Source organism: Excalfactoria chinensis, chromosome 15, assembly GCF_039878825.1.
Source record: "Excalfactoria chinensis isolate bCotChi1 chromosome 15, bCotChi1.hap2, whole genome shotgun sequence".
Lineage (NCBI taxonomy): Eukaryota > Metazoa > Chordata > Aves > Galliformes > Phasianidae > Excalfactoria > Excalfactoria chinensis.
In genome coordinates, this window is record NC_092839.1 from 788,532 (window position 1) to 812,400 (window position 23,869).

Genomic DNA, 23,869 nt, shown 5'->3' on the forward strand with positions numbered 1-23,869 from the left:
TACCTACAGAGCCTCCTCAACCATAAGCTTCCAAACCATCAGCTACTGACTGCATTACTGCTCTGTCCTCCATATGCCAAGCTGCTAACAACCCAACCAGCACAGGCATGCCTCCCCTGACCATCAGCTCCACCAACAACCCTCCAAAGCAGAAATAAGAGGCAGAGCACCACTAGAAAGATCAACACCTCAAAAACAATCTCCAGAAACAGATGAGAGAGTAAAAGGATTCCAGTAGCCAGGCATCATGAAAGCAATCTGCACCTCTCGTGTCCTCCACACACGCTAGGTCAGATCAAGACCTGTGTATGCCACACCTCTCAGCAATACTCAAAACTTCCCTCATCAGGGCTGCTCCCACTTAGACCTATGCAGTCTTTGGGGCACCACAGTAACAACAAGAGGGCCCAAAAGATTAAACTTTATCCCAAGATTGCTTCAAGGCCCAAGAGCACCTGGGTGACATCAGCAACCACCTGCAGCAGCACAACTCCAACAGCCACTTTACAACACATGGCTGGCGAGCCCATGACTTCTTTAGGAACCGGGTTTCAGAACAAGCCCATCTGACTGGAAGATCCACTCACTGAAAGGCTGGCACAGAGGGTTATTGAGTCCCTCCCAGTCCTCACCGTTTGCTGAGGACAGTGATGAGCAGCATATACAGCCCACTGTGCCGGATACATCTCGTCAGCCAGCTGGAGCTCCGCACATGCGTGCACTCCCCAGAGCTGCCATATTCAGGGATATCTGCCTAACGCCTTCCCGATGGATTTCTTAAGGACTTTTATCATGTGGAGCAATCCATGCCACACTTAAATGACAATCACTGAGCCATCCAGTTCTACAGACTGCACCAGCAACACCCAACTCCTTTCAATGCCAAACACTTACTTCAGAACTGAGCATTTTTTCCCTCTTCCCATGATACAGAATAATGTTTATTAGCTGCCTCCTCTAAAGCTTCACCATTAAGGTTTCAGTGCAGAAACTAAAACCCAACACAGGACAGGCTGATGATGCCAAGATCCCTGTTACATCTTCAGAATCCAAACAACTACAAAAGGCCATCTGGAAGGAGGAGGCTCGGAGCAAACAGGAAGACTGCCTGGTGATAAAACCCTATCAACATTCAGCTGTACACAGATTACCTCCAGCTAACGTCACAGCAGAGAAAATAATTCTGCAATCTCTCTTCTCCCAAGCAGACACAGACTAAAAATGCTACACTGCAAATGTGAAATACCTACAATAATTATTGCAGGATTCTAGATGAGTACAATTTTTACCATGGAAATAACAGAAAATTGAAAAGAGTGAGGCAGTATTTATATTCACAGAACCATAGAATAGCTGAAGTTGGAGCATGTGGAAATCACCTAGTTGGACACCCTGCTCAAACCAAAGCAACATCAACTAGAGCCAGCTGGGTTACTCTCCCATCCACCCAAGTATTTTTCAGTTCAAAACCTACAAAAAGTTGTATATCTTATCCACCTCAGAAAGGCCTTTCTTACTCTTCTTGACTTCAGGAAGTGAGAGTGTTGAAGAAATCAGAAACACGAGGCACTGCATCTAGAAAAAAAGCAAAAGGTCCAGGAAAGCAAAATCTACTCGTTTGCCTGGGCCTTGACCAACTGCTCCTTAATTCATAAAGCGTATCAAAAAGACTTCTTGTAAGATGGGAGAAAGATGATGTGCTAGTCCCTGTGAATCAGCACGGCTCATTTAAAGGAGTTGAACTAATTTATGAAGTAGAATTTGAGACTGCATCCCATCCTCCATGGTTTCTTCTAGGGTAGCTCACGAACATCTATTTAGAAATCACATCACATCAGTACTTGCTGAAAGTTTGTGTCACATGCAGTAAGAGAAATAAAAAATACACTCTAGAAGATGCATTTTTCTGGAAAGGTGTACCAGGGCAGCAACATCTCTTTGGTCTTGCAGAGAGAGGATTTTCTTCCTGAGGCTTACACAAGGTTTATCAATAACAGTGCCAACCATGTAAAACACATCCAAGGTAGTGACATAAGCATTACTGTACTAAGCTGTTGAGAATGGGAGATGGACTGTGACATACAGGCATAGCCAACCCATAGACAGAAAATACTCATAACAAGACTTATTTTCGTCACCTTCCCTAAGCACAGGGATTGTGACAACTAGCTGTCCCTTCTCTGCTGACCTCTTTTCACAAGCCCCACCAAGGGGATCAAGTCTAGACAACAGGGTTTCGTGAAAGGCAGCTCCTGCCTGACAGCCTCATCTATGACCAGGTGACCTGCCCAGTGGATGCAAGAAAGGCTGCCAATGTAGTCTACTAGACTTCAGCAAAGCCTTTCACACTGTTTCCCACAGAATTCTCCTGGAGAAGCCAGCAGGTGCACTTTTCACTGGGTGAAGAACTGGCTGGAGGGTTGGGCCCAGAGTGTGGTGGTGAACAGAATTACATCCAGCCGGCAGCCAGTCTCGAGAGGTGTTCCTCAGGGGTCCTGTTTACAGGATCACAGAATCACAGAATGGCCCAGGTTGGAAGGGACCTCAAGGATCATGAAGCTCCAACTCCCCCTCTTTAACAGCATTACTGATGATTGTGATGTGGGCATTGAGTGCACCCTCAGTATGTTTGCAAATGACACCAAGTTGAGAGGAACTGGCAATCTGCCTGGGGGTTGGAAGGCCCTACAGAGGAATCTGGACAGCCTGGATTGATGGACTGAGGCCAACTGTATGAGCTTCAGTAGGACCAATTGCAGAGTCATGCCCTTTGACAATAACAAGCTGCATAGAGAAAGAAGGATCTGAAATTATTAGCTGACAGCCCGCTGAATGTGAGCTAGCAGTGTGCCCAGGTGGCCAAGAAGACCAATGGCATCATGGCTTGTGTCAGAAATAGCACAGCCAGCAGGAGGTGACTGTCTGCAGTCAGCACTGGTGAGGCTGCATCTCGAGTGCTGCGTTCAGTGCTGGGACCCTGACTACAAGAAAATCACTGAGACCATGGAGAGTGTCCAGAGGGCAATGAAGCTGTGAAACACAAGACAACAAGGAGCAGCTGAGGGAACTGAGATGGTTCAGTCTCGAGAAGAGGAGGCTCAGAGGAAGCCTCATCATTCTCTAAACTACCTGAAAGGAGGCTGTAGTGAGGTGGGGGTAGGCCTCTGCTCCTAGGACACTAATGGCCTCAAGTTGGGCCAGGGGAGCTTGAGGTTGGATATAAGTAAATATTTCTACTCAAAAAGAGTAGTGAGCCATTGGTTTAGCAGGCATGATGGTTGGACTTGATGACCCTTAGTGGTTTTTTCCAGTCTTAAAGATTCTATGATTCTATATCGAGTAGAATAAGCAGAAGCAAGCAAATGGGAACAACACTAAGATACAATGGGCCCCACTTGTGTGGGGGAGAGGGACCACAGCATAGAGCCCTTTTGGCCCATCTAATCAGTCCAGCACAGCACCTTTTGCCTTACAAAGTTCAAGAAGTAAAAGATTTCCCCTGGAGGCATCAGGTTTCATAGATTAGACTCCTAGAAAATAAGCCTTCAAATTCTGACTTTGATCTGGTTTTCAAGCTGCTGATACTTCAAGTCAACAGAAACTCCACAAGGTTAGCTCCTTGGGAGTCTTGCCATGTTTTCTGAGCAGCTGACCTTGAGATCTCCAAAGGAATGTTGCCTCTCTACAGAGTTTCAGCAGCATGGATGCTTCTTCAGTGCTTACTTTAAAAGTTTTGAGAGATCCCAAATCCATCATTTCCACACAAAGAAAGAATGTGATTTGTGACACAACAAACAAGGTAGTTCATGGGTTTAACCACTAATATTGAGTATTATTATAAATCCAACTTGCTACAGCAAACCTCTACCTATTTTTCTTACTTTGGCCAGCAAGCTTCTGATGAACAGATCTCTCGTGAAGGTTTAGAAGACATCTGAAGTACTACACAAAGAACAGGAAAAATACAAGGATTGAGAAAGCTTTTGTTTTTCTCCTGAATATTTATCACTCAAGGAAAGAATCTGCTTGAAAGCCTCTCAGAGCAAAGCCCTAATTCTTCTATCAGATCTCAACACATCTGACTTCTAGAGCTGAACAAAGTGTAGAAGACGAGATAAACCTAGCACTTGAGGACTGCAGACGAGTAAGGTATCAAGTCATACATGGGAACATGTAACAACCATCACTGAAAAAACCCACTTGCTATTTTAAGGATCACCTGCTACACAGCGTTCTCCTAAAACACGAAGCACCAATTTTTGTGGTATCTGCAGTGAGGTTTGACATTTTTGCACATAAGAGTCACTATAAAACTTGCCATTACTCAAAGATATATTCAAACCAGGAAATGGACTCTTGCCTCTTTATGTTGTTCTGTAAATAATCTTTCCCACTCGCAAAATTGTAACCTCCCTACTTGCTAGAGCAAGTGAGTGCTTAATTGTGAACAGTAATTGATTTATTTGTTTTAATTTAACAGCCCCCAGACACCTACTGGTGCTGGTTCAGCTGGGAGGGGTTAACCACTACAACCACCTAGGATTTTATTTTTATTTACCGGTTACACATTTAAGTTAATCTTGCAGGTAGGAAATGTCAATAAAACAAGGAAAAAAATGAACACATATTTTCAGTAATATTTACCAGTCATGCTGCTGTCTCTGTTTATTCCATTATGAAGTTTACAGTGAACAAATGCCGCATCAAATAACCATGATCCAAAGAGGTTCAAGATGCTGTTGACCTTTGGCCTGCGAGGAGCTGGCAGTGGCCGTGGTTCAGAACTTGTCTGGTTTGGGCTAGAGAGCGGAGAAGTGGAGGATGGTTGGTGCTGCACTTTGGAAGCATGTGCAGTGGTTACCTGTTTGAATGGAAGAACAAACCAGCTCCTATAAAATGAAAATTACTTCCTCTAACCAAGGAAGCTATCCAACACGATAAGTACTTAAACACAGAATATGAAATCTTACAGTGCTGGTTTTCATTGTTGCTTTATTCACAGTCACAGCCCGATGCCTTCGGTTATGGGGTGGAGTCGTATTGATAGCAGTGTTCTGGGGCATGCTCAGCCTATTTACTGGCGTGGGTGGTGCACTGTCTGACCGGGGTCGTGAAATGCCTGCAAAAATCAAGCAAGCTCTCAACACATCTTCTATGAACATACACAGCCAGCAGCATGGTTACTGAGCCTTTGGACCTTCTGTAAATAGACTAGCTTTCCTTTCCTCCCCTCTCCCATGAACAGCCATAACATGAAAAACATTTTCCCCTTTTTCTGGCAAAAATAAATGCACAAACGGAAGAAAACTCTGGTTGCATTACATAAACAAATGCTTAACAGAAAACCACAACTTCAGAACCTGGGAAAATGAACACAGGAGTACTAAGCCTAGGAGCAGGCAGAGGGAAAGGAGCAAGGGTCACTTGCCAAAGCCAATTTAACAGCTCACTCCTGCCAAAAACCAGATGCATCTCACCTCTGCCCTTCTTTTCCAACCTACATCCCACAGCCCATTCTGAGGTAGCTCTAGGATGTCTGACCCTCAGTCAGCTCAGCTCACTAAATTAAGACAAAACCAATATACAGTGCAGCATGTTGCTGTTTTAGTGAGCTGGTTCAGCTTGCTGAACAAACACTACAGTCAGTGCAAGGGATGGGTAAGAAAGCTGAGCAAGCTATAATTTTCTGGCAGCAAGAAGTTAGATCAGCCATTTCACAAAGCCCAGCCTGGGGGAAGCATGTGAAGCGTGTAAGAAGCCCCTCTTTCTAGTCACAGATTCAGAAGTAACTAGCTTAGAAATCCCCCCCTGCCAAATCTGCAATGACAAACATCACTTCTTCCCATTTCAATGAGTACCACCTCCCACATGTCCTGTTTGAAAAATTAAATGCAAAACTGCAGCATGTCTGAAGATTGGACACGGTTTTTTGACTGCACTGAATGCTTCAAAAGCAGAGCACAGAACAGTGAACTTCTGCTGAATCGCCACCACTGTGCCCCAAGCAGAGGTAATGCACGTACTATGAAACTTACCCCTTTGGTACAATTTGTTTTTGGAGGGGGTGGAAAATAAGGTGCAATATTTTGCCAAATGCACACATCACCTGAGCACGTACCAGAGAGGGCAAGATAAAAACTACTTGCTTCAATGCTTGGTGTAGAAGGTAACAAGATTTCCCATTATCCTCAGCTTAGTCTATACATCCACCCAGGACACTGTGTGTGTGTGTGTGTGTGTGTGTGACACTGTGTGTGTGTGCTGTATTTGATGCCACCAGTAGCTCTGCTGGGCACAAGAGCTACATTTGTTTGTGGGGTTCTGTTGTTTTGGTTTTTTTGTTTGTTTGTTTAATTCAGCTTGCGTAGGCAGGAAAGGATTCTCTCCATATTAATGTTCAGTTTGCCATTTTTATTTATTTTATTATTCTTTCAGTGCTTAAATCCATCACAGGTTAGCAGAATAATACAAAGATGTTGTTTTCATAAAGTGAGGCCATATTTTGCCTGTACATCCTTTCAGAAATTCCAGTAGTATTTCACTACTGAACATTTACTATCTCAGATGTAGCACAAGTAAATAGCAATCATTAAAACTCCTTAGAGCTGGTGGCAAGGAATCTGGAAGAAGCACAGCACACGCTTTTAAAAGTCACTATCACAGAAGCACTTTCAATAACTTCCCAGAACAGCCATGCTTTGTGGACGTGAGAACTGACCACTGGCTCTTTTGTTATTTGGTAGCTTTTTAAACAATGCAATCCCTACCAAAGCGAAAAACAGCAATCAAAACCAACCCACGCTCCAGTACCAGCTCACACCTCTGGCACATGGCAGAAAAAAAGAGGTAGGAGACAGATGGCTCTTCTGAGCTTACAATAGCACGTTAACTCTGAAAAACTTCAGTAAGACTGGAGGGTACTTAGAATACTGCCGTACATTTCAAGTGCTGCACAGCATCACTTAAAAATTAGCAGCCAGTGCTTATATCTATTCCTTATCTTTCAGGGGAACCTGAACTAGTCGGTTACCAGGAGATGCAAAGAAACACAGCTCTTCTTCTCAGCAGTAGTTTAGGACTGGTAGGTGAATACTAAGGGGCAATGGCCAGCTGAAGAATAAGTATCTGAAGATGCCAATCAGAAATCCATACTTCCCACGAAATGGGCACTGCACACAGCTGCTGCCACAAAGCCTGTAAATGAAGTTGTCAGCACTCACAACATGCTAGAAATATAACGCTTGTACTGCTGGTTAGGTAAAAGGAGAAAGAAGCCTTGTTTGGGAAAGAGACATTAATACTGGACTTGACACTTAATTAAAACGTTTTTTGGCATCCATTTAAAACTAAGGTCAACTGCAACTTTCTGCATTCAAACAAAACTACTGTGTACATAGACAGTCATTCAGAAGGGGCTTCAGGTCCCTCCCCTAACAATTTTAGGCTATACTCACAAAAGACTAATGGTTATATCTTCTTTCTGGAGAATTGAGATTAAAAAGAAAAAAAGAAGAAAGTAATGACCAGGTTACTGTTCCCAGCTACCCACAGGTAAGTCCAATGTCTTACCTAGGAAAGCATCCACTAAACAGCTGATCCCACGCATGGCACGAAAGAATATCTGAGGCAGATGCTTAAGGCAGGGGTACTGATTCAGCTCTTGAGTCATCCCACTCACATTCAGAAACTGCTCCTGAAATTTGGGGGTAGAACTAATAATGGCTGGGTTACTCAAATCCACAGGATTACTGTGCACACACAAAAAAAAGAGAACATGTTTTAGTCAGTTTAAGGACAGTTTTCAAGATTTCCAGAATGCTTAGAGATGTAATCCTTTAAGGCAGTTAATTAACAGCAACACATGAGAGCATCAAATAGAAAAACCCTCAATAGGTCAGCATCTTCTACCAGCATTTTTTCTACTGGAGACTTCTTTGTTGCTTTTACTCCACCACAGGAGCTACAGAAGTCAACTTTCCCTTCCTGGGTTAGTAGTGGCACATCGTGTTCAAACATTTAAAAACCAAAAAAATAATAATTCCCTATTTTAAAAAGCCTTCAATGTTCAAATAGGCTTAATAAATTTATTAAGACCCAGTGAGCCAGAGCACACCCAACAGAGAACAGTCCTGCAGCTGCAGTAACATTCAGTACTTCTGAACTCCATCTTTTAAGGTCTTACTTGGTTACAATTCTTCCCACAGGATAAGTGATAAATGGCACATGGTCAGCAAAAAAAATGAAGTGAAAGCAAGGGCGGAAGTTGTAAAAACTTGAGTTTTTTCCTCCCCAATACAAACAGTACACCAGCAAGTCCGGACTGGGAGACACTACAGAACTTGCAACGCTACTATCAGAAATGAAGGATAAGTTTTAACTAGTAAAACAAGTAAATTTTAAACCTAAACATATGTTGGGGTGTTTTTAGAGGAAAAAGTCAATTATGCTGTCCATAGTGTGATGCCTTCCCCTCAAAACAAAGCACACTGCTCGGTTCTGTTGCAGGTCTGAGGAAGGGTAATATTGACGTTAAAATTAACAATGTAACTTTCTCTATAAACACAAAGAGATGCACCCATTTTAAAAATAACCTTCCGTAGGTTAAATTTAACACCCTGGAAAGCAAATGGAAGCAGTGCACATCTCAGAGTTATTGTTCCACTTTTCCTGTTCGCTATCTCAGAGAAGCGCAGTTCTACTGAAGTCCTGTTTTTAAAATCCTCCAAAATGCCACATCACTAAAAAACATTTTTTAACTGAACTTGTTGACTCAGAGCTGGTGCGCTAAGAACAGAATGGCCCACTCTCAGCCCTGCCCTAGACTGCTGCAAGGCTCTTGTATGACACATCTCTCACACTTCGTTCTACTTCAGCACATCAAGCTCAGCAACCTGCAGAGAAATTTTTCATTTGACAATTTTCAGAAAGGATACAAGAACACAAATAATGGCTGATTGTAGCTGCAATACCTCAGCATGTGTAAAAAGCGAAACCAAGTTTGCGCAATGCACTCATTGTCCATTTCAGGAGGAATCAGACCAGCATCTTCTTCAGGAATTTTAAACGGAGGAAATGAAGGTCCATATGTAAAACGCAGCAATCTAGAAAGCAAGTCAGACAGATCTTAACATTTAAGGGTGCATCAAAGCCTTCAAGAAACGAGCAGGAGGCCACAGGGGGACCTACAGCAACACTATACCATGAGGATAATGGCTTAGACAAGTGATTTGGGTTCCTCACTAGTAAGCTTCTCTGAGCCACTGCTGTCTGATTTGAGTCCTGCTTCATTCCCAGCGCTGCAAGCTTTGCTCACTTCCCTGACCAACATAATCTTGGTGTTCTCTAAAAGCACGGAAGAGAGAGAAGCGATGCCTTCTGAAATCCTGAACCATCCCCAGAAACTACTTTTTGGTTTCCCTCAGCTAAATGCTCTTGTAGCACCATTTCTCACTCCAGGTATCGTAGAAGTCCTGCTTACTCGTAAAGTTAAAGAGGCTGAGTTACCTTTCACTGCAGCCAATTCAAGCAAAAGACAGTCAAAGCATGTGGGGAACCACAGTCTGTCATGGTGACTTGTTTGGGCAGAAAAGTAGATGAACTTAAAGAAGCCCTAAAGTCCAAAACAGAAATACACATTCCTATATCGAGCAGGAGCCACTTTGCAGTGTGCCACTCTGGATGCCCCAGCACCTGTTTGCATTTTGTGCCCCAGAGGCAAGGCCCTATAAGGTTCTGTTGCAAAATTACCTCATCATGACCCACCCAGTGAATCCTAGCATCAGCCTGGGCTTACACTTTTTGCTAAGTCATGCCCCACATCTTTGTGCTGCAGAAGAATACGCTGCTTCACAGTCCTCTTTTATGGGCTGCAAGAAACCAGCTCCTCAAGGAAGCTGATAGAATCTTAACTGAAATCTGCAACTTATTCAAGAATGACTACAAACAGAAATAAGTCGTAATGCATATAGTCAGCACAAGCAGTTAAAACAGACTTATGACACCCTACATGGGGAAAAGGAGTCTCTTATTGGTATGGCAGCACAAAAGACCCTTGTTTTATTCTGCTGTGACATCACAGCCATAGATACCGATTGACACTGCATAAGGGTACAAAGTTCCAAATATAATTTGCTATCTGGCTTTGAGATTCTTACTCCTGGTTGACTGCTGACAGCTCAATTCAGACAGCAGTTCACAAGGATAGTACTTTAACTGTTTGAAGCTTTTATTTTACTTAAGTATTAGAAGTTCAGTTTAAAATCCACTAAACTTAAAGCTAGCATTTGAGGAGTTCAGTCTGCTATGGATTAGATAAAAACCAACATTACTATGCAGCAGATTAGCAAAATAAATGTTACAGAAAACCTGCAGATTACTGTGAATCAACAGAACTAAGACTGTTAGTCAACAGTGAGGGATAAAATTTGGGCCTGAAGTGCATGGAGCAGAATGTCAATGCATGTTTGGATTTGGAGCTGTGCTTTTTAGATCAGTGAATCATAAAACATCTTGTTACGCAATGCTGCATCGAACAACCAAAAATAGCTAAAGCAGCGTGGGAAATACACAAAACTTGCATTGCAGCTTTATTTCCCACAATTAACAATTAGCTGATAATCTGGAAACAGCTACTTACACTTGTTTTTTTAACAAGTAATTTAAAAGCAAGTTTTCAGTATTTAACTTTTCACAATCCAGCAATTTTAGTGCACTTTCAAACTTTCATACAAATCACTACTTTGTCTCAGGGGAGACTCATCCCCCCGATCCTCACTTCATCAAGTTCCCTTCTCCAGGAGGATGAGATTTGTCCCACAAAGACTTCACCCCACAAAGACCCCAGCGTTATCAGTACTGATGCTCTTCTCACTGTCTGAGGTTTTCTGCTACAACCCAGCCTCTCCTGCAGCCCCCAGTTCCTCACAGTGTGGCTTGGTACTGCTCCTGTGGAGGAAGATGACCGCAGTCTGCATCTGGCCCATCACATCCCTGCAGCCAGTCCATAGCATTGCTGCGGCTTTACAGAGCAGGAGATGCCTCAAACACAGGCACTGCTCAGTGGTGATAGGCACCTCGTCATCTCGGTGATGTCTGTCATACACACCAATTGTAATACTACACTCATGCTAATGACTCATTCCTCACAGGACACAATATAAATGTCAGTGACGGCGACTGAAATACATTCACACTGAATAAAATGCTGTTGAAGAAATGCTGAGATTACACCGAAATAGGGACAAACCAATTTAGACAATTCACTTACAGAATGAAGACACGTACATGCCCAAACCATATGAGCCAAGAGCATTTGTAAATCCTCTTATTAAGCACTTTGTTCTGCTCATTCACTCTGGGATCACTCTGCATTCCACAAACAAGAAACTCCAGAGTAATCAAGCTGTGATTGTACCAGAAGGTGTCGATCTCTTTGTGCACAGTTTCCCCTACCTGGAGGTAAGAGCACAGATGACCTTGCTCCACTGCTCAACTACTGCAGGGTGATGCCGCCAGTTGGCCACCATCTCTTTGGCAGTTTTCCAGTAGGGTGGTGTTGGAAAGCACCGTGTACAGGCCAGTAACCACACCTCAAACAGCACGCCAATTAACTTCTCGGCCAGATTTTCAGCAATGCCACCTGATAGCAGAAATGATGTATACCTTTAGTGAATACTCAATCTAATTAACTGCAGACATCTCCTCAAGGAATATTTGGAATTAAAGGACTCTCACAACTGTCACAATTGCACCTCACATATTAAATTTTAGTTTAAGCGATAACTGTAAATATTCCCAAGTTTTTCATCATATTTTTCATCATTTTTCATTTAAGGGTAATACCCCATTGCTTCCTATAGAACCTTGTACAAGCCCAAAGGTAACAGAGAAAAAACCCAGCCACATGCATGCGTCATTAACAGATACTGGGAATTCAGCTACTGATCTTAGGCTGCCTTCTGCACGTAGAATATTTGATGTCTTATTCATTTTAAATAATGTATAAACATTATTTTTCAGTAGGCAGGCCAAACTGGACAGCACATATGGATTTCAATGAAACTAACTGGGAACAATATTACCTAAACCCTTCACTACGAACTCTTTGTGCACTGAGTCCACAGTTGGGCAAAAACATATTTTGGAGAACTGACTCAGTCCTAAAGCACTCAGTCTTCTCTGACAGTGCTTTATTTCAGAGTAGTGCAGCAGAATTAGGAGTGAGCTATTGCACTCTGGTGGCTACTACAAGCTTTTAACAGGTTTCCCCAAATTCCCATAGCAGCTCAACATCCAGCAGAAACAAAGCATTTTCTGGTAATTGGATCAAATGAAAGTCTACGACAAACCTTGCACAGTTGGAGCTGCTAGAAGAGTATCATTAATCTGAAGAAGAAATAACAACAAAACCTCCCAGGTTTCTCTTGCCATAATTGTTGATTCACGAGCCAGTTTCTGGACTGCTTTCAAAACTTGCAAACACAGTCTAATCTGACTAGATCCTGGGTCTGGCCTGCAAGAGAAGGAAACACTACTTGAGTCTCCAAAGAGGAAATGAAAGACACCATAGAGCAATGTAAACAATAATCTGAACTTTGAGCAATTATAAGAGGATACATCAGCATGACCGAACTAGAGCCAAGAACACAAAGTAAGATGTGTGTATGCATCACAGCTGTGTCTGAGCATCCTAACTCTGCCTTAACGAGTATAAGATGCAACTCAGTGCTTTTCTTTACATGACACAGAACTCACCAACACAAAGTGAACATTTTAACCAGAGAAAGCATGATCTGTTATAACAAGAAAATATTTACAAGGACAAATAGTATGAATACTAAGACATCTTTCATTGTTCCACCTTAAAATCAGAAGACAGTGTTGAATTTAGAAGAAAACATTGTTAACAAACTTCTTCCTTGTTCACCTCTCACTTCCAAATGTACATCCAATTCTTGCCTTGAATTTCTGGCATTTCGGAAAAAGAGAATCTGGCAGAAAGTCATTAAATAGGAAAACTAGACTAAAAGAAGAAGGGATAAGGAGGGTAGAAAGGGAGGAAGTTGGCAGTGTGAATTTTTTCCCTACTTTAAGAACCAGTTACACACTGCCTCTGCTGAGTCACGCAGCACAAGGTGTCGCATGTGCAGCGGGCTCTCTTCCAATCAGTTTGTGCAAGGCAGAATGGGGACAGAACAGTAACATGAAGCGTTCTGGAGAGTATCTGAGGACATTGGTAAACAAATCTAAGAAAGCCTAAAAGCTTAAGGAGTAAAAGAATGAAAAACGAAAGAGCTGACTGAAGCGTGCAATATACGTGAGACATTTTTCAACTTGCAAACTTGAAATTTCAAGTCGTAAGCTGAAGTCACCCTGTCACCTTGCTCATAGAGAATCATATAAATATGACCATCCACCAGCCCACCAAGCAGCATTACTAGAGCCTAAGCATTTTCCAATGCAACTTAAACCACAAGTCACTCACACAGCAAGCTCTCAAGAACATGCAGATCCACCAGGCAAAGATCTGCTATTTTTAGGGAATAGCAGCTCAAACTGAGATCACGTATTGGTAGATGCTTTTTAAAAACATCACCAACTCTTATCTCTGTAGTATAAATATACTGTATGACAATACTGGAAACAAGGCTACAAAGAAACAAGATAACACCTGGTGCAAAACTGCAGTAAGTCACAGTTCAGAACTTCAACGGGTTGTTCTGTGCTGCTGATCCTAACAGATTATCTTGGTAAAACAACACAACTTGGGACAAGCAAGCCTCTGCTATGGCACTGTTTTTCCCCCAACCAACAAAGTAAGTTTTTAAAGCAAAGAATACTCTTATTTTGTCATTTGTTACGTTTCAAAGCCTGCCTGAAGAATTGATTCCCTAAGACTTTAATGAATGTATATTAAGGGATGTACACGTAGCAGCTCCTCGTGACTAATAGGAAACTCCTGAGCAAAAGTAGGAAAGGCAACTCTGCAGCCTGCATCCTTTCTAGTTCCTTTTACCCACAAAGTCTGTGGAATGGCAAACTTCAGCTCCAACACTGTGCACACTCATTTCCAAAGATTTCCTCAGGACCTGTCCTTATGGTTCCTACACCCATTCAGCAAGAACTGCTCCCAAAATTTCACACATTAGAAGTTATCAGAAAGGCCTCTGTTACGCTTGGCCAGTCACACGTCCTGTGGTTTCTCAAGGGATTCCAGACACCTCAGAGAAGAACCTAGGGCCACGTCTACACATCTACAGGGAAAGATGCGCTTGTTGCCTACTGTGTCTGACAGACAGAAGAAATGGAGCTGGACTTGCATCTCTTCTAACATTCTTATTATGTCAGCACTACACTATTTCAAGGGCTGTACACGTAAACAGTTGCTTCAGCTGAGTACTCAAACTAAAATGGTTTATACACATCTGCTCTGTATCTGGTGAGAACATATCACTGATACATCGCAACCCTGAACCACTAATTCTAAGGCAGCCAAGCACCCACCGCACTGACAAGGAAGGATGTTAATCCCAGACCTCTACAGAAAATAGGTTTGCAATGAGTGCTTTCTGCTTTCTGCTACTTAGCAGACATCCAGGAGATAGCTCAATATATTATCAATATATTGTAGCAATAGTTTGCTACATTAGCTCCTGGATAAACATTCTACAGGCGCTTCTCAGCACCAGGCATCTGCAGCAGGTTGGCACTAGAGGTAGTCTCTTCTTCCTCTGCATAAAGAGACTCATTTAAGAAAAATGAGCCCTTCCTTTCTCTCAAGTGGTTTGCACACAACATAATGCTGCATTTCATGTTTGTTATATCACGTTTTTGCATTGCTCAACTGAAGGAAACACTTCAAGAACTTTTTCCTGAAAGGCACTATGTACAAAGGAAATAAAAACAAACAAAAAGCCAAGCACAGCCTTTCAGATACACATCAGGAGCTTGGTGAAGAAAAATAAGAGATCTTATACTCTGTGGTGTGTGCACAGGTTTACAGTCATGATTCCTCTGCTCAGCCCATATCTAGGTGTCAACTGTTTCATTCAGCAGACGTCACACGTGGTCCGCCATCCTGCATCAATCTCAACATATGAAGTTGGAGCAGAATTGCAGAACAGCAGTAGTGTCAGCAGCACACAGGAAACAAAACTGCCTGCTAACAGGGCCTCTGGTGCAAAACATGGTGAAAGATTGCACAAAAAGAGCTTAATAAATGGGGAAAGAGTACATTCTCCACTGGGACAAGGAAATACTGGTTTCTGGACAGTACAAACTCCATCCTGCACCAGCTCTAGCAGGACAGACATCCTGCAGGAAGGCTTCTTCAACAACTTCCACATTTCCCAGCACCCAGTGTTTCTGATACAGTAAACATGTCAACCCAGCACATAAAGGTGCTCAGCAGTCAATGGAGGCAATCTGGACCTTGCACCTCAACTTTTTCTGCCACTGCAATGCTGTTTTATACTGATAAGTATTACTGTATTGTAAAAATAATCACTGTGTTTAGTTAAAATGATCTGGTGCTTCAAGTGAGAGCACAGGTCCCAGAACCCGCATCTGTTGCTTTCAGAAGAAAACAATACAGATGCACAAGGATTCCAAGAATGAATATCTCCTCTGTTTGAGAATTGCTTGTTGAGAAACAATGACTTAAGATCTCAAATTAAAGAATCAGCAGTGCAACAAAGCCCTCCCAAAAAAAGAGATTGTCTTCAAGAGTACAATTCATAACAACACTGAAGTCACCTGAAAATAATCTTAACTGTAAAATATTTGAGATTTGTGCATAAACGCATTCAGGGTCATGGCTTGAAACTGAAGAAAAGAAGATAACAGTTTTTGGTTCTTCTTGGACGCAGGTTCACGTTTTCTTGTCACAGCAGGTTACTACACACTGAATTTTGGTTTTACTCTGTAAGAGTCCCATGACAAAGCCCAGTTATGGCATCAGCCAGCTTAGGTCTAAAGGCCAGCAGCCCAGGAAGGGAGCAACTGGGTTTCTTTCCCCTTCTTTGACTTCTCCAATGTAGTGACAAAAATGACCAATAGTTAGAGATAGCTTTCTGTAGAAACCTAATCTGACACATATTTTCTTTAAATTTCTTCTCTCCACAGATTCCCTGACTGTGCTCTAAAGGGAATTAAAACGCCTTCTTCCACTGTGCCTTAAGAGGAATTAAACCTTTGGTTGAGTTGCAGAATTTGAAACAATAAAACAGCAACGACCTCATCTAATGTTGTATGAACTACTCTCCAAAACCCTTTATCATTACAGCCTTCAGACAAAGTAACCCACGCAGAGTGGAACACTTTGAAGGCCACTTGCAATGACACAGCATTCACGCTTCTGTAGAGTAGGCTGTTTAGTACAGGTCTGGAGGTACCAGACCTGAAGTAATTTCAGGCAGCTTGTACCTAAGTACTGTTTCACAGGAGACTACTAAAACACCTTTTCCTTTATTCAACCTGTATTCAGCACCATCAGGTCCATTTGTCATAAACTACATATGAAAGCTAACGTTGAGAGCACTCAAGACAACACAACTCTTTGTCTAAAAACTAGGAGCATGTGTATCAACATCATTATCCAACGGCGTTCAGAGTAACATCAGGCCGATAGATAGCAAGCACTTCTGCAGGGCTCCTTGAAAATTATCAGTGAAACATGATCAATATGATTATGCTCATTCAGCAGGCAGCAAATTCTGGCAAACTTGCAGGGAGTAGCTTCTCTATGTCTACTTTTCTGATGTGATGGGAGAAGCTGTAAGTAAACACAGCCACCATGTGCTTTTACTTATCTCATTTGTACACGTTATCAGCAGACAGTCACATGATTTAGTTTTTATCCCTCTCCAGTCATATAATAACGATGGTTCTAAGAGTAATTAGTTGTCTAAACACAGAAGCAAGAAGACACGAATGGAGTGACATCTTCCTTGTAACTTTGCTACAATAACAGTCTTAGTTAATCAAGAGCCTGCACAGTTCATCACATCCTTCTGACAGATTACCTGCTGACTATGGCTTTGAATGCCTGTGGATCTCTCCCACCCTAAACACTACTACCCTGACACTCACCTTGGTACAAAAAGATTTTGGAGATGTTTGAGAATGCTTTGAACATAAAGGTTTGGTTCCTTAATAACTGGTAAAGGAATTGAATCCTTAGGTAATACAAGAGCCATAATCCAGTCTGTATATACATCGACACAGTATTTCACGGTATCGCCATCCAGAGGGAGGGTCAGTCCATAACAAACCACCTCCATTGTCCATTTTACCTAAGAATAAAGAGAAGTTAGTAAAAGTCAATTTTGGAAAGTAAAGAATGATTCATGCACACTAGTTCTAATGCAAAGAGAATTTCTTGTGCCACATAACTACATTAATCTGATGGTCACACAGATTAGAATCACAGAATCATTAAAGCTGTAAATAGACTCTGAGATCACCAAGTCCAACAGGCAACCCATCACTACCATGCTCAAGTTAAGGATTTGTTGTTTTCATATCGCATTACGATTTCAGAAAGAATCTCTTCAGTCTAAACTGTAGAAAGAATTCCTCAGAACACACAAAGAGCTGGATGATCATAGACTGATGTAGTAGAAGACTTTCAGATTCTAGCAAATAAACACTCATACAATACCAACACAAAGTCATGCACTTGCTTCAGCAATTACAAAGGTTGCTTTACAAAGGCTTTAATGTGTTAACCAGCTCAAGCCTCTGAATTTCCCCAACCCCTTTAACCTGCACTTCTGGGTATAATAGCTCAGATAAGCACCAAACACCACACATCACTTCCTACTAGGTTGTGAAGCACATAGTTATGACAGCTATGATCTGGCTGTTAGTACAAACATTACATAAACTAGTAACCTAAAAATACAGTACATTAAAAAAAAAAAACCAACATGGATTATTAAAGAAAAAGCTTTTCCATAGCCTCTTAAAAGAGACCCCTCCAGCATGAAGAAAACTATGATCAGGGTGATGGAGACCACAGAAATGCACTTACTTCTTTGTCTGTTTTCAGCAAACTTTCACTTCCAACTGATGACGTGATCAGAGCTTGCCCAAGAGGACGCACCACTGCATTTGCCACTTCTCTTCCCACACTTTCAGGATAGCTGTGAAGTACACTGGTATTACCCTGATCATTTTGAATGACAAGATGCAAGGATCTCCACTCTGAGTACATAGTGCCTCTATGCTACAAAGCAAATAACACCTGGAAGGGCAAGAAAGAAGAGATATAATCAGTAGAAGCATCTATGAAGCTGTTTGCCACAGTAAATTCAGTATGTAAGCATCTGCACCATACCTTTGAAGTCCTGTAAGAGAGTCAAACCCCTGTTATTTAACCTTAATGTCTTTTAACATAGCCGATACCAAATCCTAGAAGAATCAGAAGTTACCCTAGGATTCATAAACTCAGTTAATGGGATTCCGGCACACTGACACCCATTCCTTTCAGGTTCAGTTAGGAACTGGTAGCCTGTTTGTGACACTACAAGTTTCAGGAGCAGCAGCTCATGACTTCAGCTGGTGCAGTCTGAGCCGTCAGGGCGCTTTCTTACAAAGTTTTCTTAGCTAAACAGGGAATTGCTCCACAAGTACCCAATTAAGGTAAGCAACAGCTCCTGTTCACACCTTATGCCCTTTTTCAGTTCAACAGCAGTTAAAAATACATACCAGGAAACTGACAGAAAACCTCAGTTTTTCTTGGAAGATCAAATCCAGCCTCTTTCTACACCCTCAGTATTTGCAGCATGCAACACCCACAACCGCTGGCTGAGAAACATGACTAACTGATACTGAGAAGTGTGCTGGCCTGAACTGACAGAAGGACTGACTGAGCCTTCATGCAGTGCTCACTTAAACCACGTATGGCCTCACAGCTACTCTGCTACCCCACATACTGCTCCTGTACCTGGCACACTCATATACACAACGGTAAGTTTCAAATCCTGGTGAAGTCAGTGCACATGCCTTACCTGGCAGCTCAGCCAGCACGAATGTCTTGATCCAGTCTGCAGCTGTCCAGGCAGACGGGATCTGATCTAATGGAGGTTAGATGAAGACCTGGGCCACACAGAGGAGCCAGGACATGCATCTGGGAAGGGTGAAGGAGCATTCCCTGCAGTGGCAGCAGCCCTGCAAACCTGCTCTGAGCAGCACAGGCACACAGCAGCCTAAGCAATCAGATCAGCACCACCTCCCTCCTTCCCCTTATCAGTTATTTGAGCCAGCAACCACGTGAACAACACAGCACAGGGCGGGCAGGACCACTGCCAGAGGAAAGGCAGGAAGGCATGCAGCAGCCACAGTATGACCTGCTCACATTGCCACAAGCCGTGCTCCAGGGACTGCTCACCAACAGCTGCATTTTAGAAACAACTTAGGGAATGTTTTCAGTGTCTCCCTTGAACATTCCTTGGCAACAAAACAAACAAGCCAGGCCTGGAAATGCACCTACTTAGGGACAAGCCGCCATTTAAACAGGTCTGCCTATTTAGCTAGTCACCTGAATGCTGATCTACACCTAAAACCATATGGGAAAAGCCTGAGGACTCCTTTATGAGGAGGCAGCACATCTCAGTTTCCTAAACTACGTACTTCCTGTTTTGAGGCAGCAGCCACGCATGCTTGTCAGACAGCAAATAACCGCAGCAGGCACAGCTGGCAGAAGTGCAGCCTGTGACCTTTAGGAATTTTCTCCTCCTCTGAGAGCAACGGGGGGAAATGCCTGAACGTAACCCTGCAGCCTGGAGGAAAGCTGACAAGACACCAGCTGCTGGGACACAGAAATGACAGCTCCAGGAGAGCAGGAAGCAAACCGGACCCACAATCCCAACTACAGCCACTATCCTTCCTAACAACTACAGTTCCCAGTTCAGCTCTCTGGCTATGTCTCCCTGCTGCTGCGCTGTCCCTTTCCGCAGACCCTATGCACACGGCTAGCCCTCCCATGGGCACTGCAGAGCCCATTGCAGCAGCATCCACCACATGAGGAATGGAGTGCTGGCTCAAGCCAAGTGATGTCAGCACAGGCCAGCACACCACCATCAGCTCAGCATGACAGCACAGGCTGCCCAAAAGTACAGGGAAATTGTGGGTGTCACAGAGGCTGGAAAGCTCCTACATGGAAGAAAATCAGAGAACAAGGGATTCCAAATTCAGAAGCGATTCAAAAGGCCCTTGTCATACCAGCACACAGCAATACAGGAAGTGTCCACCTGCTCCCAGCCCCGCCAAGGCAAAGCACGCAGCTCCACTGGGTGATGCTTCCCAAGCTCTGGGATGGAGTGTCTGTCTCATACTTGGGATGCACCACAGCACGTGTGAGAGGCTCAGCAACAACACAGGGGAACCAAAGCCTCTGGAGCTGCACACAGCCGGCAGGCCTAACACTCAGATCTGCATCCTTGTGATGTCCCAGGCTGCCCTCGGTCTTAACAATAAAGGAAATATTATTAACATACAAGGAATAATGGGCCAAGGAACTAACTCCAATGAGTCCTTTTGAGGTAGGACTTCCTGCAGTATTGGGTTATTTACCTGCTACATTTAGCAACTGGAACATTTTATTTTGCGAGGACTAAAAGCTGCTTTTCACTTCACACCCCACAAACTGCCATTTGAAACGAGAGCTGCTGTTACCTGTCACAGCAGTGCTACGGCTGAACCCAGCTACAATTCAACTTCTTGAAACCAGAGATAAGCTAACAGCACCAGTAAGCCTCCCCACAACCACATCTGCTTTTATGCTGAATCTGTGCAAGTGGAACAGACTGACAGCGCCATACCTTGCTTAGAAAGCTCAATGCAAAAGGCACCAAACACCTTACAGAAAGCAGCAGGATGCACCTCCTCAGAACAGGCTGCATTTGTCCCAAACTATTTCAACATCCCCAGAATGCTGGAAGCTTTGATTCCATCCCACCAGCACACATCCATCTTAATTTGCTTCTGCAACACTTTTGCACCTCGGTTTCAAGAAGAGCACCCCGGCTCAATACCTGAGCAGCAGCTGCGTGACATTTAGGAAAATACCTACACAGACACAGGTTCAAATCACTGAGGGCTCCTGAAGGTCCAGACTACCTAACTAAGGAGAAAGGGGAGGAAGAAAAGTAAACAGAGCTATTAAGCTCACCAAGCCATTTAACACACAACTTTGGAAACAGAACACATTTAAGTTCTGCAATAAACACAAGACCCTCATTTCTACAGGCAGAGGGATCTGGAAAGAAATTCCCAACACTAACACTAGTGGAAGAACAGAGGATGCAGAGTTAAAAATGTACCATCTACTATGGAAGTGACGTGGTCCCAGCATTCCTCCACAACGTCAATTACCTGCATGCCATCACATCCCTCCTGAGCCATTTCAGCTTGGGAATTTTTATAGCTACCACCATATAAAACTGAAAAAGGATGTTTCAGCATTTGAGACCAAAGATCTTCAGCTCTCAGACACCCAAACTTTGGTGAGTATAAGAAAGTCACTAACAAGTTCATAAAATTAAACTGAGTTTTATTTCCAGTCCCTAAAACCTTCAGAGGAATTGGTGCAGGCAAAGTATTCTACCTCCTGGAGCAGTAAAGCAAGAATTACCCAACCAAACAACAGGCCCACATGCTGCGGTTATTTGGAAGGAAGACACAGAAGCTCAGAGCAGCGGTGGGATTCTTGATGTGCACAGGGAGAGGGTAAGGACTGATGTCTGTGTAGGAAGCAGCTCTCAGAGTGGGCACAGCGAGGGCTGGGAGCAAACTGGGACACTGAGCCCTGCATGCTCAGCAACTTCAGACACAAAATTAAGTGCTCACCTACAAAACAAAAGGTTTGGAGCACAAAGGCAAGGCTTCCCAAAATATGAAAGCTTCCTGGGTTTCATTAGAACAAGGAAGGCAGAGACTGAACTGATAAACCAATGGAAACAATAATATTAATATAGAAGACATGAAGACCAGCAGCAGAGACACCCAAGGAAGACCTCTCTGAAGGCTGAGCATACAACAAAGCAGCAGCGTATAAAGGAACTACACTGTGAAGTTCCAGGACATTAAATATACTTCAAAAGCATCTCAAGGAAAGCAAGGTAGCCATCTGCACCACCTTGCCACTGTGCTGCCTCTCTGCCCTCCACATTTCTGCTGGAGAGTACAGAGACTGGCTTCGGCCCTGGCAGGACCAACTGACTGACTCAGCACGACCCTTGCAGGACTGAAGAAGACTGCACTCCACCAAGCATCCACCTTCAGAGCCCACCCAGCAGGTGCCCCTGCCCTAAGAACATCACATAGATGCCCTGCTCTGCTTATAATCAGTATTCTGTTAGAGAATAAATGGAGATGCATGTCAGGATTACTATTAAATGAAAGATTTCCATTCAAGGCTGAAAGAGATGAGGTAGAGAAAGAGCAGGAACTCACAATCCCAGTCCCAGCCCAGGTGACACACACAGTAATGGCGGTGTGACAGGGGATTGTCACAGCCCCCCACACCCAGGGAAGATGAGTTTGCCCAACTTTATCATCCAACTGCAGGAGGTCAATACACAAATCTGATGGCAGCCCCCTTTTAAGCACAGGGCTCATCTCTTCCCATCAGACCCTGCTCATAGAGCCCCCATCTCACCCTGGCTCTGAGGACAAAGCTGGACACAGCCCCCCCCAGAGCAAGGGGTCAGGGCTCCTGTCATGGAGGAGCAGCACAGAACTTGGGGGCTGTTACATTTGAGCATTCATCAACCCCTAAGAAAGCAGAATCAGAGAGTTTTATAAGCGTTGGGTATTTTATTCTGCCTTCAAGCTTCCTCACTCAGATCTTACTCCTGCTTTGCTCCTGGCTGCCGTCCCATCTGTCAGAGCCGGGACAGACGCGATCCTTCAGGCTGACCACGCGAGGAGCTGCCCGAGTTCCACCTGCACCCAAAACTGCCCGGCGAACGCGGCCGCAAAGCGGAGCGGTTCCCGATGCTGCTGAAGCGCAGCTCCCGCGCGGTGCCTCGAGGTAAAACTCGCACCGCTTCCTCAGCGCGGCTCCTCGAACCGCGGCACGGCCGGGAGGGGCTCTCCCCGCCCCGGAGAACGGGAACGGCCCGCAGCGCTACCGGCGGGTGAGAAACGAGACTCCCGGGGAGGGCGGCGCGGCCCGGCACCCAGCGCCGAGTGACCCGCCGCTCCGCAGACGCCGCCCAACGGGAACTTCCCCCCGCCCCGCACGGCTCCCGAGCCGCGGCCTCCAGCCCGGGCCGGGCGCAGCCGGGCACCGCAGGACGGGCCCAAGGCCGGGGCCCTCCGCGTCCCGCTCCCGCCGCCCCGCTCCCGGCGGCCGCCCGACGCCCCACCGCGCAGCGCCGAGGCCGAGGGGCGGCCACAGCGCGCAGCGGGCCCGGAGCCGGCAGGGCGGGAGCCAGGCGGGCAGCGGCCGCCGCCACGGGTCCGGGCGGAGGAGAGCGGGCGGGTCCGTCCGGCCTTACCTGCGCCGAAAGGCCCGGCGGGCATGTCGGGCCGGGCAGGGCAGGGCAGGGCCGGCCGCTCCGCCCTCAGGCCGCCGGCTCCGGCTCCGGCTCCGGCTCCATGCTGCCCGCGGCCGGACGAGGCCACACAGGGAGACGCCGCTCCGAGCCGCCCCGCTCCGCTCCGCTCCCCGCGGCCGCTTCCGGCAGCGCCACAAAGCGCACGGCAGGCAGCCGGGCCGTACTGCGCACTGCGCACGCGCGCCCGCTCCGACCCGCGGCTCTCCCCGCCCGAGCGCTGGGCTCCCGCCGCGGGCGGCGCCGAATAAGTCGCGGGGAAAAGCTGTGCGCGTGCGCGTGCGCTGCTCGGCCGCGGCGGCGCCCGT

The 23,869-nt window shown here is 44.9% G+C and overlaps 1 protein-coding gene across 4 annotated transcripts in view; it reads right to left on the minus strand.

Annotated features, from left to right (window-relative positions):
- Positions 1-23,598, minus strand: part of RALGAPB (Ral GTPase activating protein non-catalytic subunit beta) — a 63,724-nt gene extending 40,126 nt beyond the window's left edge. For all 4 annotated transcript variants that reach the window (XM_072350112.1, XM_072350110.1, XM_072350109.1 and 1 more), the window contains exons 1-9: positions 23,505-23,598; positions 18,032-18,244; positions 17,089-17,291; positions 12,348-12,511; positions 11,452-11,638; positions 8,970-9,101; positions 7,570-7,748; positions 4,971-5,119; positions 4,645-4,861 (exon numbers count right to left, since the gene is read on the minus strand). In XM_072350112.1, the coding sequence (XP_072206213.1) occupies positions 4,645-4,861; positions 4,971-5,119; positions 7,570-7,748; positions 8,970-9,101; positions 11,452-11,638; positions 12,348-12,511; positions 17,089-17,291; positions 18,032-18,214 (1,414 nt within the window). In that variant the 5' untranslated portion in view covers positions 18,215-18,244; positions 23,505-23,598. The remainder of the gene's footprint in view (positions 1-4,644; positions 4,862-4,970; positions 5,120-7,569; positions 7,749-8,969; positions 9,102-11,451; positions 11,639-12,347; positions 12,512-17,088; positions 17,292-18,031; positions 18,245-23,504) is intronic.
- Between the last annotated feature and the right edge of the window lie 271 nt (positions 23,599-23,869).